Source organism: Phocoena phocoena, chromosome 3 (assembly GCF_963924675.1).
Source record: "Phocoena phocoena chromosome 3, mPhoPho1.1, whole genome shotgun sequence".
NCBI lineage: Eukaryota > Metazoa > Chordata > Mammalia > Artiodactyla > Phocoenidae > Phocoena > Phocoena phocoena.
Window position 1 is genome coordinate 83,476,658 of NC_089221.1, and position 15,735 is coordinate 83,492,392.

Genomic DNA, 15,735 nt, shown 5'->3' on the forward strand with positions numbered 1-15,735 from the left:
CAAATTAAACTCTTCTCCCTACCTACACCTACACTTCCAAAGTTGAATGAGGCTGGAGGGAAACACACAACGATGCAAATCTCACTTTGAATGCATGATTATTAAACTCAGGTAGGTCCTTCACCCTCCTGATAATCAAGTATGTCCCTAATCTACTACTCTTGTCTCCTTCTAGAAAAAAAAACATTCATCTTGTTTCCCTTCTCCTAAGGATCATGGTTCTGAGATTCCTGCTGCCCAACATTTGAAAACAAATGTCTTCTACCAGTAGGATAAAACTAATCTTTTAGTGCCCTTCTTGAAATTATAGTCCAAACAAGGGATTTTTTAAAGTGAAGAAGGGCACTTGGATCTTGGACTCTCAGCCTTCAGAGCAGTGAGAAATAAATTTCTGTTTTTTAAACCAACCAGTCTATGATATTTTTGTTATAGCAGCCCAAACTAACTAAGACATGAGGAAAATCAAAAATCTTTGTTGTGAATTATAGAAGGGAACTGAAAAAAAAATCAGGGGAATGGATCCATTTGAAAGTATAACTGAGGTTGAAAGTAACAAATTCATTGTGGGACTAAGCTGTCCTCTTGTGTGATTTTTCTCTAAAACACTCATCAGCAGCCCAGATATAGATATAAAAGAAAGGTATATGGTTGGATCAAAAGTTTTCCAGACCAGGAACAAAAAAGGACAGTGGGACAGAGAGCTTAGTATAATGATTAGAGTATGTCTGAAATATTCTAACATGTCATATTAAGGAACATAAAATAAGCTACAAATGAAAGAAAGTAACAACAAGGAGAATCTGATAAAGGGAGAAAGTAGATGTCAATACACTAAAGGTTCCAATGAAAGGAAAGAACTGATGTTTCTGTTATATGAGTGAGTTAGAAGAATTAGTGGATATAATCAGACAGTGAGATAACAGATATTTAGTAAGTTCTTAGTAACGTGACAGTGCACCGCAACCATGGATATGTTGGGTGTTCAATTATATGCAGAGATCTAGAAACTAAAGATCAGAGTGTGATACAACTGTTTGCATGAACTAGAGGAGAAAATCAGTTTTAACTTCTCAAGGATTTGGTTTACTATGATTTCTACATGTTAGTTGACACATAGGAACTGAAGACCAATTTGTCATTAGTATAGAAAACTGAGATGGGGTAGAGGGGGCAGAGAAAGGGAGTGTAAGGTGGTGATAAATGGACTGCTCCAAGGTTCAGGCCAGTCATACAGGAAGATGGGTATGGCAGGTAACTGGGGAAAATAGAGAATAGAATAGGAGAGATATTCAGAAAAGAATAAGAGAAGGACCCCCCCCAAAAAAGGATGAAAGAAGAAAATACAGAAATTAAAAATATATACATACATAAACTGAAGTATGTACATAGAGTAGAAAATTAGTTATGTAAGAACTAAACTTTTCAATAAAATGAGTGAAATATCTGCATAGATGTGTGTATGAAATAAGCACTTCTACCTGCAAAGACCATTTATTTACTCTATTTCTGCTTCTCTAACAACAAGCAGAGAGTTACCCAGTAAATACACTGAATGGTTGTTGTTAGATAAATTACACGTTCCTAATCACAAGCAGAAAATAAAATATCTAGAATCTAGATACTATAAAGAAAACACAAAGGAAGAAAGACTGTACTATTTCTACTCTCATTACTCCTGAGTACTCATCAAGCAGCATTTTTAATGTCTCAAGCAGTGCTTCCTAACTTTTCACCCTTTCTCACCAGAAAAGGGTTAAGGGAAGAATAGGAGTAAAGTGTTATCCACTCCTTTCTTCCCATAAGTCATCTTCTAATTCAATTAGCTGTCCATTATACAAATATAATAAATATATTACAAATATATTCTATAAATTAATAAATGTATTTATTCTACATATAGTCTACAAATATAATAAATATATGTGAATATTATAGATTTCATAAATTATGATATATATCATATACATATCAGTATATTATTTATAATATGAATTACATAGTATATATAGCTAAATATCTTGTATAAATTATATTTAATATGAACTTTTTATTTACATTGTAAACACACAGCATAAACACACATCACACTTTTAAACATCATAAAAATGTATATACACACATACACACATATAGAGACATCCTCATGCCTTTTCCATCATTTCTTGCTAAAGCCCAGTTTAAAGTTTCCAAAACTGTTAAATGCATTCCAACACTTTTATAAGCCTATGCATAACAAGAAAGTCCCTGACACAGAAGTGTCAGAAATAGTGCTATGGACTTCAAATAGCCTTTTTATCTACTGGGAGTAGCAAAAAATTGTAGAATAAATCAAAAAAAAACAATGAAGAAAGCAAAGAAGCCTCCAATCTTTCCAGATTCGAAGTCCTGTGTCAAAGGGCAGCACCCATTTTGAAATGGCAGAAGTAGTTAGAAAAGTTCTGACTTTTTGTGTGTGTCTGTGTAAGTTTGGTTATCTTTGCCTTTGTACTTGTGTATATGTGTGCTGAGGTCAAAATAAAGGGATCAATTTAAGTATACTGTGGAAGACATAAGTCAAAAGATTTATAATATATATGAAAATTGATAAAAGAAAACCAATTTCACAAAATAATTATCCCAAATATCATCCAAAATATTCTTTCATCTTACTAGGCCCATCTCTTAGATGAAAGGGTATATGATCATGAGAAGATGGGAGAATGACATACATGTTACCAGGGAGTTACCATTAGTTAGCTTAATAAACTTGATCATATAAGTAGATACAGATGAATGAATGTACATACACATAAATATCACAGTCTATTTTAAGTTCCTAGAGCCAATGGCTTAAATGAATAATGATTTGATGTATGATAGTATCTTTTAAAATCTTACCTTCAGTTTCTACCGTCATTTTATAATTTCCACCAGTAAAGTATGGAAAAGCAAATAAAAGTGATCCAGATCCTACTAAAAAGGAGGAAACTGTAATCCATCCTAGTATGTTTCCTTTCCCTCCATAATATGCTATAAACACTACTACCAGGCAAGATGAAATATCATAGGTCAATGACAGCACTAAATTCTCAGCGGTTTTCAGATGATTCTCCTTCTGAAAATTGTCAGTGCTCAGATCTACAAGACCAAACACAATACCTAAAATGTAAAAAGAAAAAAAGAAAGCAATAATATGCATTAAATTATCTTTATAAAGACAAAATAGATCATCATTATAATCACTGAAAAACAAAACAATTTGCAATGACTTAAGTTTATTTTACATTACTCTGAATGTTTAAGATCTATAAATACATAATAGTTCCTTTTCTAAAACACTAATAGGTCTTAACCTCTATGAAATATTTGCTAATTGAATTTTTGTGACTATTTTTTTTTTTTTTTTAACAAGTGAGGTTTTATTATAAGTTTTACGTTTACAATCAATTTTGTTTGGTTAAACAACATCAAATATACATGTGGTGTGATAACATACAACTGGGAAAGGGATTTTTGGGGTGACTTAAGGATATCGATCTTTATTTTGCGGTACGCGGGTCTCTCACTGTTGTGGCCTCTCCCGTTGCGGAGCACAGGCTCCGGATGCGCAGGCTCAGCGGCCATGGCTCACAGGCCCAGCTGCTTCGCGGCATGTGGGATCTTCCCGGACTGGGGCATGAACCCGTGTCCCCTGCATCGGCAGGCGGACCCTCAACCACTGCGCCACCAGGGAAGCCCTGTAACTATTTTTAAACTATATTTATGAGTAATATACTGAAGAATATGCTCTTTTTAATCATCTCAGTACTGATCTTTATTTTAATGTATTATGTTTCAATTATTAAAAAATGAATAAATAACAATCTAATGAATATTTGCTTATCTCCCATCTAGAATAGGAAATAAAACATTAACAAAATAGTTGAAACCCAACATGCACTCCCTAAACACATTCTTCTCTCTCACTCTATAACCCATATCCAATATTTGGAGTTTACCATTTCTGAGCCGTTTTAACACTTTTTTGACAATGTATATATACATCCTTTAACAATATAGAGTATCATTTGTCATGTTCTTGAACAGTAAGTAAATGGTATCATATATGTGTATTTCTATAACTAAGCATCCAACTGGGAAAAATAAACATACTAAATATTTGAAACAGAAAGAAATTGATATCGGTGTTGGTTACAAAAGTAATACATTTGTTGGAGTGAAAAGAAAAAATAGTTACTAATCAAAACTCATGATAGGGCTTCCCTGGTGGCGCAGTGGGTGAGGGTCCGCCTGCCGATGCAGGGGACGCGGGTTCGTGCCCCAGTCCGGGAGGATCCCACATGCCGCGGAGTGGCTGGGCCCGTGAGCCATGGCCACTGAACCTGCGCGTCCGGAGCCTGTGCTCCGCAGCAGGAGAGGCCACAGCGGTGAGAGGCCCGCGTACCAAAAAAAAAAAACCAAAACTCATGATATAAATGCCACTAAAGTTGCTGGAGTAGTGACAGCTACTGCTGCTACTACTGCTGTTGGAACTGCAATCACTACCTCTTTGTAGGAAGCCAGGACCCACACACCTATTAATGCTATGAAATTTAGCTACCTCATAGTCACCTGCTGTTTCTGCGGCTCTTGCAGTTGCTTGAGCCAGTGCCCATGAACACTGTACTGCTGCATCATCCACGGTTGTTGCTGATGGGGTTTTATTTATTCCTGCTTATAAATCCAGGAGCCTTCACTTACCCAGTATTGCTGCTGCTGCCAAAATCATCACCAGAATAGAGAGAGAAAAAAGAGAGAGGCTTCCCATTGCCCCTTTTTCAAATGTACTGCCACAGCCTCTTACTGGCAACACCTAAGTGGAAGCCAGCTGGCAAGGAAGTCTGGTAAATGTAGTTTACAGGCTGCCAGTCCCCTTGGAAATAGGGGTGAGTCCAGAATGGCAACTATGGAGTGCATGGCCAACAAATAACTTGAAGAGTTCACCCTCTGGACTACTTAGGACACATTTTCACCCTTCTTCCCATATTTAAACTTCCATACCCAATTAATAGCAACATAATCATGCTTCTGCCAAACATGTTGCGATTATCATTCTTACAAACAAAGATGTTCTCACTTTTTCCCCAAAAATGGAGACACATAGTCCAATCAGTCACCATATCCATTTCAAGGTAATTTTAACCCTTCTTCTAGTTGAATCACAAACCTGAATGGGTTTTCTTTAACATAAAAATTAAATTGTAAGGTATAAATGGTATAAGTAAATAAGTAATTAAGCAAAGATGTAGGCCTAACTAAATCTGTGAGGGAACTGTATTGTAGAAGAAACGATAATCAGACCCAGAACCACAGCAGTTTAACAGACCAAAACCAGCAAGAAACAAGATATAGAAACTTTGCTGCACCTAAAAGCACTTTCTTCAACTCTCATTTTGTTTTAACATCTTTATTGGAGTATAATTGCTTTACAATGGTGTGTTAGTTTCTGCTTTATAACAAAGTGAATCAGTTACACATATACATATGTTCCCATATCTCTTCCCTCTTGCGTCTCCCTCCCTCCCACCCTCCCTATCCCACCCCTCTAGGTGGTCACAAAGCACGGAGCTGATCTCCCTGTGCTATGCGGCTGCTTCCCACTAGCTATCTATTTTACGTTTGGTAGTGTATATATATGTCCATGCCACTCTCTCACTTTGTCAACTCTCATTTTAAATGTGGCCAAGGAGGATACTGGCCAAGGCAAAGAATGTCCTGTCAGTAACTGTGTCCGTCTCTGGGGTTGGGGTATTAATTCCTCTTCCAATTTAGGAATATTCTGTAGAGACAAATTTGTAAAGTTATCTTCCACAATACTCTTCTATAAAATAGTAAGGGAAAGAGGAAGAGAAAAAAATTAAAAATTGAAATACATACACACCCAAATGTATATATGTTTGTGTGTGCGTACACTTAAAACAAGAGAAAAATGCATAGTTGTTACAATTTTTATGTCTCTAAATGGTTATTAGACTACAGCTGATATTTATAACTTCCTCCTTCCAAAATTCACCCTCTCTTGTTCCTCTTGATTTCAGATAACATATATAGGTTACTATCATAAAGCATATGCCTCACTCTACAAGACAGTACCCAAACTTTTGATTGCTGTCTCCTAGCTGAAGCCTTACCTGAGTCTTCAATAAGACATTAAAATTATCTATAACACCAAGAGTTTCTGGTTATTGAACTCTGTAGTAAGACCAGTGAATTCCATGAACATGAACTTCCTGATGTACTTTTGCTGTAAAACGAGTTCCTTCATTAAAAGCAATGTGATACTACATAAGATGATTATGATGGTGTATGAGGCATTCATTAAGTCCAATTATAGTTGTTCTGGCAGAACTGTGGTGATAAAAGAAGAATCCAGATCTAAAATAAATATCTATTTCAGTGATGAGAAATTATTGCCCACTCTATAGTAGAAGCAGATAGCATAATCAACCTGTTTCCAGATAGCTGGTTGGTTTCACTAGGGAATGGAGTTATTTCCTGGATTGTGTTGAATTTTCCTGGTGGCAATTCAGGCACTCCGAAATGCAACAGCCAGATCAGCTCTGGTGAAGATAAAGCCTTGCATTCAGCTCTCATATAAACTCTTATCTTTGATGTGATTGTCACTATAAATATGAGCCCACTGAACAAGACATACAATGGCAGAGGAAAGAGGCTGATTAATATTCACAGGATAGTTGTCTATCTACTTCATTACTGACAGCTTCCTCTGCGATGGATTTCTTTTGGTGAACATTCACATAGGATAACTTTGCCCATTCAGAGACACATATCACTTACCCAACCCTTTCCTAGTCACCAAAAGGTCAAACCATTAGTCAAAGGCAGCCTGGTACCTAGGCAATACAGACAATCAGATGTACTCTCCAATGTTTTGCCCACTGGAAGAACTTCCTTTTTTCTCTGTTTTTCAGGGCTATGATGCTTCCTATAGCATTATACTACAGCAGACTTTCGTCTTCAGAAAACCACAGGTTCACCAAAGGTTATGTTTTTTCTTAGTAGTGGGTGGTAGAAATGAAAAACTTGTCCTTCGTTTGAGAAGAGGTAGCCCTGCACACTCCATACCAATTGGTCCCTAGAGACATCACTGAAGTGGCAGGCAAATTTTGGGTATATAAGATATTATCTCCCAGGACAGATTTTATGTTAGTCATTCTGGGAAGGCTGGAATCTGATTCTAGCTATGAGTCTAGTAGCAATAAGGGATGGTAGGGTGGGTCATGAGGGCAATCAGCAGTCCCTTAACTCAGGTGAAGTAAATTCAGGGTCTCCAAGCAAGGAATTGTTTCTTTTTGAGACATAGCAGGAATAGTTGGTCCTACTGGGAAAGGAGGTTCAGGATTTCAGAGTTTACAGTTGTCGGATTCACAGAATTCCACCCAAATGCCTTTGCCCCAATTCTCAGGGTTCCACTCTTCTCCAATCAATGCCCCAGTTCTCACATAAGTGATCTCATAAATTTATGAATTCAACTTATGTTGTAATTCTGAAAGTGTGAATACGGGTTGGTACTGTTCCAAATATGCAGTATGTGCCTAAAAGTGATAAGATTCTCACAGAACCATCGGAAAAGCTCACGCATTTCTAATCATGCCCTAAACTTCTCATTTTCTTTCTGTGAATTTTTCAGTGCAGTGAGAAGCAATCAACCCCAAAATCTCTGTAGTCAAAACTTCCACCATAAGACTCAATTGCAGAAGCTCTTTGTCTCCCAAAGTCTTGCCTCTAGTAACAGCTTTATCCCAGGCAACATTTTAAATAACTCTTTTAAGTAACTACATGCCACTAACTTCCAGTGTACCATTTTCCACAGGCACAAATATTGCTTTTTTCATTGCTTTCAAGCCCAATCAGGTCAGATAACCAATTCCAGATTCCCATCTTTAAGGGTTGTTTGGTTTGTATTTTTCCTGGTTCAATGCCTGGTATGGAGTACTACATACAAAATCATATAATTTTTGTAATTTATAAACCAACTAGTTTTATTACATTAGTGAAGCTAATAATTTAGTCAAAAACTTTAAAAATATCTTTATACTATGTATCATGATATTTTCAAAATAAAGGAATATTATTCTCGTTACACACTCAGATACTTTAACCAATTTTTTAGCCATACTTACCTCTAATAAAATGTTAATTCATATTTTTTCTGAAGAATATATTTTAATATGATCTTATCTCTAATTGTTCTTATAAAATTAATTGTAGGGGCTTCCTTGGTGGCGCAGTGGTTGGGAGTCCCCCTGCCAATGGAGGGGACACGGGTTCATGCCCCGGTCAGGGAGGATCCCACGTGCCACGGAGTGGCTGGGCCCGTGAGCCATGGCCGCTGAGCCTGCGCGTCTGGAGCCTGTGCTCCGCAACGGGAGAGGCCACAACAGTGAGAGGCCCGCGTACCACAAAAAAAAAAAAAAAAAGATTAATTGTAATTCAGAATTGCTTTTTATAGTTTTGCAGTAAAGAGTTAACTCAAGCCTGGGTTGCTCAAAAAAAGGCCTGTCTTCAAGACTGGTCTTTGGTTGGCTCCTGGGAGATGACTCTGAGCCCTTGGAATATTCTACCATATAAGAGTGCTTTTATATGCTGGAGGCCTTGAGCCACACAGTCCCATTTTGGTCATACAGTTTATGTTAACAACATGATTTATGGTGAATGCCTTTTTTGTTGGATGTGAGGGATGGAGTAATAGAATCTGCGTAGCTGAGGTCAGTCACACAGATGCTGCATGCCTAGAGGACTGACACCCCCTCAAAAACAAAAACAAAAGCAAAAATCCTGGACACCAAGGCTCACATGCTCTTCTTTGGCTGGCAACTCTTTGCATATGTGTTATCACACGTTGTTGCTGAGAGTATAAAGCATATCCCTAGTAGTAATTCCACTGGAAAAGGACACATGGAAGCCTAGCCTGGTTTTTTCTGGACTTTGTCTCATGTGCCTTTTCCCTTTGTTAATTTCAATCTGTATCCTTTCACTATAATAAATCATGAGTATAACATCTTTCTCTGAGTCCTTCTAGTGAATCATTTAGCCTGACTGAGGTCTTAGACATCTCCAATATAATAGTTAATAAATTTGAAATTGATAAAGCCTCCAAATGATTCTTTACTACAGATCATAATATTTTCATTGAAAAAACACTCTTTATAAGTGTGCAAGTATCCCATAAGCTCAAAGAAAACACTACTAAATAATGTCTTCAGTTATATTTTTGTACTGAAATATTTCAGACAAAATACTCAATTCAGAGAATCTTTCTTTGACAAATACTTTACAAGACAAATCTCTTTAAATAGGCTGTCTCTATGATTATTTTGAATGTTTCACCAAATTTAAGTGCCCAAAGCCACAGGCCTCCTTAATTTCAATTCAATATATGAAAATGAATCATTGTAATTCACTAAATTAATATAATAAAAAATAAAAGCCACACGAACATCAAAATGCAGAAAAAGCATTTGACAAAATCTAACCCCCTTTCATAATAAAAACACTCAATGAACTAGGAATAAAAGGCAACTTCTTCAAATCATTGAAGTACATATATGGAAAACCTAGAGCACACTTAAAAATTAAACTGTAGAGGTACCGTATGACTGAGCAATTTCACTCCTAGGTATAAATCCAGAGAAACGAAAATATATGTCCACACAAATACTTACACACAGTTCAGTTCCACATGTAAAGAGCTTAGAAGTTACCACTATGTCCTAATAAGTAACAAACTGAACAGACTGAAAAATTAACACTCTTCTTGAATACATAAGAGAGGGGAAGACACAGGGCAAATTTGACAAGATTTTGAATTCAACTGTCATTATAATTCATCAATCCATACATTTACATTTTGTGTTTGATTTCCAGAAATATCTGTTCTGTGGTTAAAAGAAATGAGAGCTTACTTCAGGGCTTTGATGGGAGCTCTTGAATTCTCAGACTATAACTTGAGCTGAGAGTTAACAAACCTAAGTTTGTCATTTTCTCTTCATAAGTGCTTAAGGGCATTCAAAAGATTCCATCCATCACCAGAGTCCTTATAGTCATCATTACTACCATAAGGTAAATTAAGCATCCACTCGGCTTTCAAGGTACATGCTTCATTTGGCATTTCATCCCAATCAAGCATAGGTGATAGCTTGATTAATTATGATACCACTACATGCCAAGAACTACTACCCATCTTCCACTGGCAAAGAGCTCAGCACTTCACTCAAGATTAAAGGCATAACGAAACCAATCCTAAAATTACAACTTTATGAGTATATCTTCTGGGACTACTCCTGATACCAATTCCATAACAGTCTGAATCCAATCAGAAGAGAGAAACCACACAGTAATTTAAACAAGAAAAGTTTAGTATAAAGAATTATTAACTATAACAGGAGATTCGAGTAACAAGGCATTAGCTAGTTAGATGTAAAGAGAATGCTAAAGAATATAGAAATAGCCCATATAAGGAACAACCACTCCCCCAGGGCTGAAAGGGAGCACTGAAGGGCTAAAATTCAGACCTTGTTGAAGAGAGCATAGCCATGGCTTATTGAATGACCAAGTCACTGTGGTGCCATGCTAACAAAACTGGCAGGAAATCTATACTCTAAAACTTTGTGGTAGTTCTCCTTCTATGTGCTGGGGAAAGCTCTTCATGGGGAATGCCAAAGGAAGCTGCCAGCCACTGAGTGCTTCTGGATACCATGCACTACAGCAGAGTGATACTGGAGAAGATGCAAGCACTGCAACAGCCTGATGATAGAGAAACCTGTATACACTGCAGGAGCTTGCCAAGCAAACACACTGGAACCAAGAAGTAAAATTTCCTGTGTAATGCCTCTCCAGTACCTTCTACTGATAAAATTTAACATTGTGACAGCTAGTAAAGAAAAATATTTAAAGGGCCCAGGTCCATTTTCACAAAGCAGGCAAAAAGTATGAGTTTGGAGCTGAGAGGCAAAAAGCTGATACTAATATTGATATAGAGAGGCAATAAATCGACAAACTAATTCTGAAAGAGTTTGTGTAGGCATCCAATCATACATAAACTCTTTCAGAAAAAAGAAGAGAAAGGAACACATCCAAATTAATTTAATAAGGCCAGTATAACCTGATACTAAAGACAGACAAAAACATTCCAAGAAAACCACAGACCAATACTCTCATTAAAAAAAAATTCTTAGCAAAATTTTGGCAAATTGAATCCAGCAATCTATAAAAAAAGATAATAGGCCAGCAATAAGGGTTTATCCCAGGAATGCAAGGTTGGTTAAACATCCAAAAATCAAAAAACACAATATATAATGTTAATAGAATAAATAAGAAAAACCATATCATGGTCTCAGTAGATACAGGAAAAGAAACACTTGATAAAATTCAACACCATTGATGACAAAAATTCCCAACCAACTAAGAATAAAAGGGAACATCTACAAACTGGTAAAGCGTATCCACAAAAACCCTGCAGTTAACATACTTAATTGTGAAAGGCTAAATGATTTCTACCTAAAATCAGGAAAAATAAATGAATATCTCTTTTCAGAACTCCTATTCAACATTGTACTGGAGGTCCTAGGCAGTGCAAGAAAGCAAGAAAAAGAAATAAAAAGCATACAGACTGGGAAGAAAGAAGTAAAACCATCCTGATTCACAGATGACATGATTACGTAGTTAAAAATCCTAAGGAATCTGCCAAAAGCCTCCTAAAACTAATAAATTAATACAGCAAACTTGCAGGAGAGAAGATCTAAATAGATACACCATCGTCAGGCATCAGAACACTCAGTATTGTTAAGATGTCAATTTTCTGTAGAGGATGGACTTGAGGACACAGGGAGGGGGAAGGGTAAGCTGGGACGAAGTGAGAGAGTGGCATGGACATATACACACTCCCAAATGTAAAATAGATAGCTAGTGGGAAGCAGCCGATATATATATATATATATATATATATATATATATATAATTCTAATTTGCTATTTGAGGTTTCCCGTAGAATGACTGTTTTGAGCAATAGTAATTTCTGTATTCTTTCTTTAATAAATTAAAAGAAAAAAAATGTGAATTTTCTCCAAACCTATAGAATCAAAGCTTACCCAACTAAAATCCCAGTAAGTTTTTTACAGAATTAAACAAATTGATTCTACAATTAATGTGGAGAGGCAAAGTAATTAGGATAGCCAAAACAACTTTTAAAAAGAACAAAGTCATAAAAATACCTGATTTCAAAACATATAATAAAACCAGAGTAAACAATGCAATACAGCATTTGCGTAAGTTAGACATATTAGTTCAATAAAACAGAATAGAGAGGCTAGAAAAAGACTCTAGAGATTAGAATTTCAACAACAGTGTCAAGGTAATGCAATGGGTCAAAAGACAGTCTATTTAATAAATCATGCTGGAATAAAGTATCCATATGGAGAAAAATTATTTTTGACCCTTTCCATACACACACAAAAAATTCAGTCAAAATGGATCAGAGATCTAAACATAAGAGCTAAACCATAAAAATTCCAGAAGACAACAAAGCAGAAAATCTTCATGACATTGAGTTAGGCAATACATTCTTAGATAGAAACCAAAAAGAATGAACCATAAAAAATTAAGAAACTGGACTTCAACAAAAGTGAACACCTTTTTCATCAAAAAGGCAAAAGAAAATGAAAAGGCAAACCACAGATTTGCGGGGAGAGAGGGAGAGGGTGGCAGGCAGGCAGGTATGGCCTGAGTCTGGTCATAAGGAATGATCAAAAAAAACCATGTCAAAGTTCAACATAGAGAATGAAAGACCCATATACTTTAAGACTGGCATGGACATAAGAAACAGGGAAAGAATGAGGAACTGTTGAAGACTAAAGAGGAAGTCTAAAGTATGACAACTAAATGCAACATGTGTTCCTGGATAGAATTTTGGACCAAAAAGGAAAAGGAGAAAATACTGAGACAGTTGGCAATATGTGAGTGGAGGTACGAATTCATAACATGATATGGTGGTGTCACACTGATATTCCTGACTGGGAGGGGTGTAAGGTGGTTATGCAGCAGCATGTCCTCACTTTGGGAAGATGCACACTGGAGTATTTAGCAGTGATGGGGCACCATGTTTGAAAAAGTCTGTAAGTATAGGAGAGAAAAGGTGAAGGAACAAATGTGGTAAAATGTAAACAACTGGAGAATCTAGGTGAAGGGGAGGCAGGAATGCTTTGTATTGCCTTTGCACCCTTTCTGTATGTTTGAAATTGTTTAAAATGTAACAGTAAATAAATGAATTGATAAATGGAAAATGAAGAATTCATTTAAATAAATTCATTTATGAATGAAAGACTCAGTATTTATATCCAAACTGTGCTAATGATCTGTATGAAGTCAGTCAATAAGTAGTAGAGCTAAAAACCATTCACTGCAACCACTTGTTAAAAACGTTCACTGGCTCCACATTACCCACCGAATAGGGAGATTATATTGAGATAATGCTTGTAAAGCACCTGACTTATTAACCCAGTACATTAATGGGAAGTAAACAACTTTTAGTATCCTTTCAGAATTCTGTCTGATATTTAAAGACCTTCATAATGTGGCCACAATTTGTCTTTTTCTTTTTTAATTTACTTATGTATTCAATACACATTTATTGTCTTTTCTGCCTCAGTCACTATATTAGGTCCTGGGGAGACACGATGAATAAAATAAATATAATTACCGGTTTGGGTGGTTAGGTGAAACCATCATCCAGCCAAACTTGTCACTCACCATTCTAAAACAAGGCTTTCCTGTAACTGAGTGTTTACTTACCAAAACACTCTTTCATTCATTTCCTTATTCAATAAATATTCTACATCCCCAGCTATCACTATACCTATTTGTCAAGGCATAATTCAAATGCTTCTTTCTCAAAGAAACTTCTTTAATGATTTCTCAAGACAAACTGATGACTATTTATTTGTTCCTCTCATATGGTACTTATCACATATAGCCTTTTTATTGAAGTTATTTAGTCACAGCATTTTAGAGCAAAAAGAGATCATGTTTGGCAAACTCCAATATCATCAGTGTAAACAGGATAGTAAAGAATCTAGGTGTAATGGGAGTGGTGAGGGCTGTGGCCAAGTAGAAAATATACGCCTTCTCTAAAGGCAATCAAATTCACACTCTTCTTCAGACTGTGTGGGCAAAGATAAACACCTTTGAGTTTGGTTTCTCTGATATAGTTTGAGGTCCCACTCCACCTCTTCAATCCACACACAAGGAAACAAGATCCAGGAGACAAGTGGCTTGGCCAATGTGTCTCAAAATTGTGGGTAGAAGCAGAAACAACCTGGTGATCACAGATACTGTTTTCGACTTTATTTTAATCTTCCAAGTGATTCAGCCCTGAATGACAGAGCTACTCAGGGCTGGTGACCAAACAACGGTTCAACGACTCAACGCCACCCTCCCTCCATCAGGCTCTCTGGAGGCCAGGCCCCCTTCACACACGGAGGGGAGATTATGTCCATCAGGTGCCTGATGAGGTCAAGTAAACCAGGCAGTGGCCCGTTTAACCAGCTTTGATTCCAGACGTACCTTGAGGACGCTGGAGAGTCCCGCCACACGAAGCGGGGCCGCCACACCACACGTGGCTCTCCCCACGCACCTCGTCCCTCTTCCGCCTCCCCAACGTAGGCAACCCTCTGACGCCCCGCATTGGCCCGCACCAGAACCACCTCTCCTCTACCCAGCCCCCCCTCAGGCTTACATTGAGAGATGACCAGGATGCAGAAGAAAATCAGGAAGCAACGGATGTTGTTAAAACGCTGACAGCGGGGAAAAGTCATACAGCCCAAGCCGCAGGGCCCCTCCAAACTCTCTTCCTGTTTTTCCCGTACCTTCTTGATACTGGGGGGCGTGGACCCAGCCTGGTCTCTTTCCCTTTTTTTGAAACTTCCGAACTTGATCAGGTTAGCTGGAAAGATCCTGAAGAGCGGGTTTTTTCCCCTGGCTTTCCCGGCATCGGCCTCCGAGGGCACAGTGTTCTCGGCAGGCTGGGCCAACGCAGCCCGGGGCTCCACTTCCACAAGGGCTTCTTGCATGGCTCCGCCGCGGCCCGCTGAGGCAGGGGTCGTGGCTGACGCTGGGCGGCGCAGGCGGGGCGGGCCGTGGGCTGCGGTTCCCACAGGCGCGGTGCGGCCTGCTCTCCTTGCTTCAGCGGAAAAGCCTGCTGGGCCCGGACGTCGGGGAACTGGTGGCCACCCAAACCTCCAGAGGGAACGTTTCTCCTTGGGCAGGAGGCAAACGTCCCGCGGGGAGGCTGACAGTTGCCCTGGGAGAGCTTACAGGGCTGTTTCCTTCTTTGCTTCCACGTGGGGAGGGGGAGGGGGGTGGAGCGAAAGCTAGTACGACTAGATTTTGATAACTGCTCACACAGACAGGGGCCGCCAGAGGAACTCTAATGCAAAGGATCCATTAGATATTTTGATCCACTAGCATCAAAGGATGCTACTACTTATTTAATACTTTCTCGTTAGGAAGCAAGGAAAGAGAAATGTTCAATAATGGGACAGTAGAACTGTCTCCCAGTTTACCCAGACTTATTTTATCATGGTGTTTTTTGAACTGGATGATCTCGCTAGAAACAACCTGAAAATTGTTAAATGACCAGGAGAAATCAGAAGACATGAAAAAGAAACTTCCTTTCCATTAGAGTAGGGTTGTTTTTGTACC

At 38.0% G+C, this 15,735-nt stretch overlaps 1 protein-coding gene across 1 annotated transcript in view; it reads right to left on the reverse strand.

Annotated features, from left to right (window-relative positions):
• The window catches only part of SLCO6A1 (solute carrier organic anion transporter family member 6A1), a 105,279-nt gene extending 90,175 nt beyond the window's left edge, over window positions 1–15,104 (reverse strand). Inside the window, exons 1-2 of the mRNA XM_065873675.1 lie at window positions 14,771–15,104; window positions 2,878–3,138 (exon numbers count right to left, since the gene is read on the reverse strand). Of these exons, the coding sequence (XP_065729747.1) occupies window positions 2,878–3,138; window positions 14,771–15,104 (595 nt within the window). The remainder of the gene's footprint in view (window positions 1–2,877; window positions 3,139–14,770) is intronic.
• Window positions 15,105–15,735: the final 631 nt, after the last annotated feature.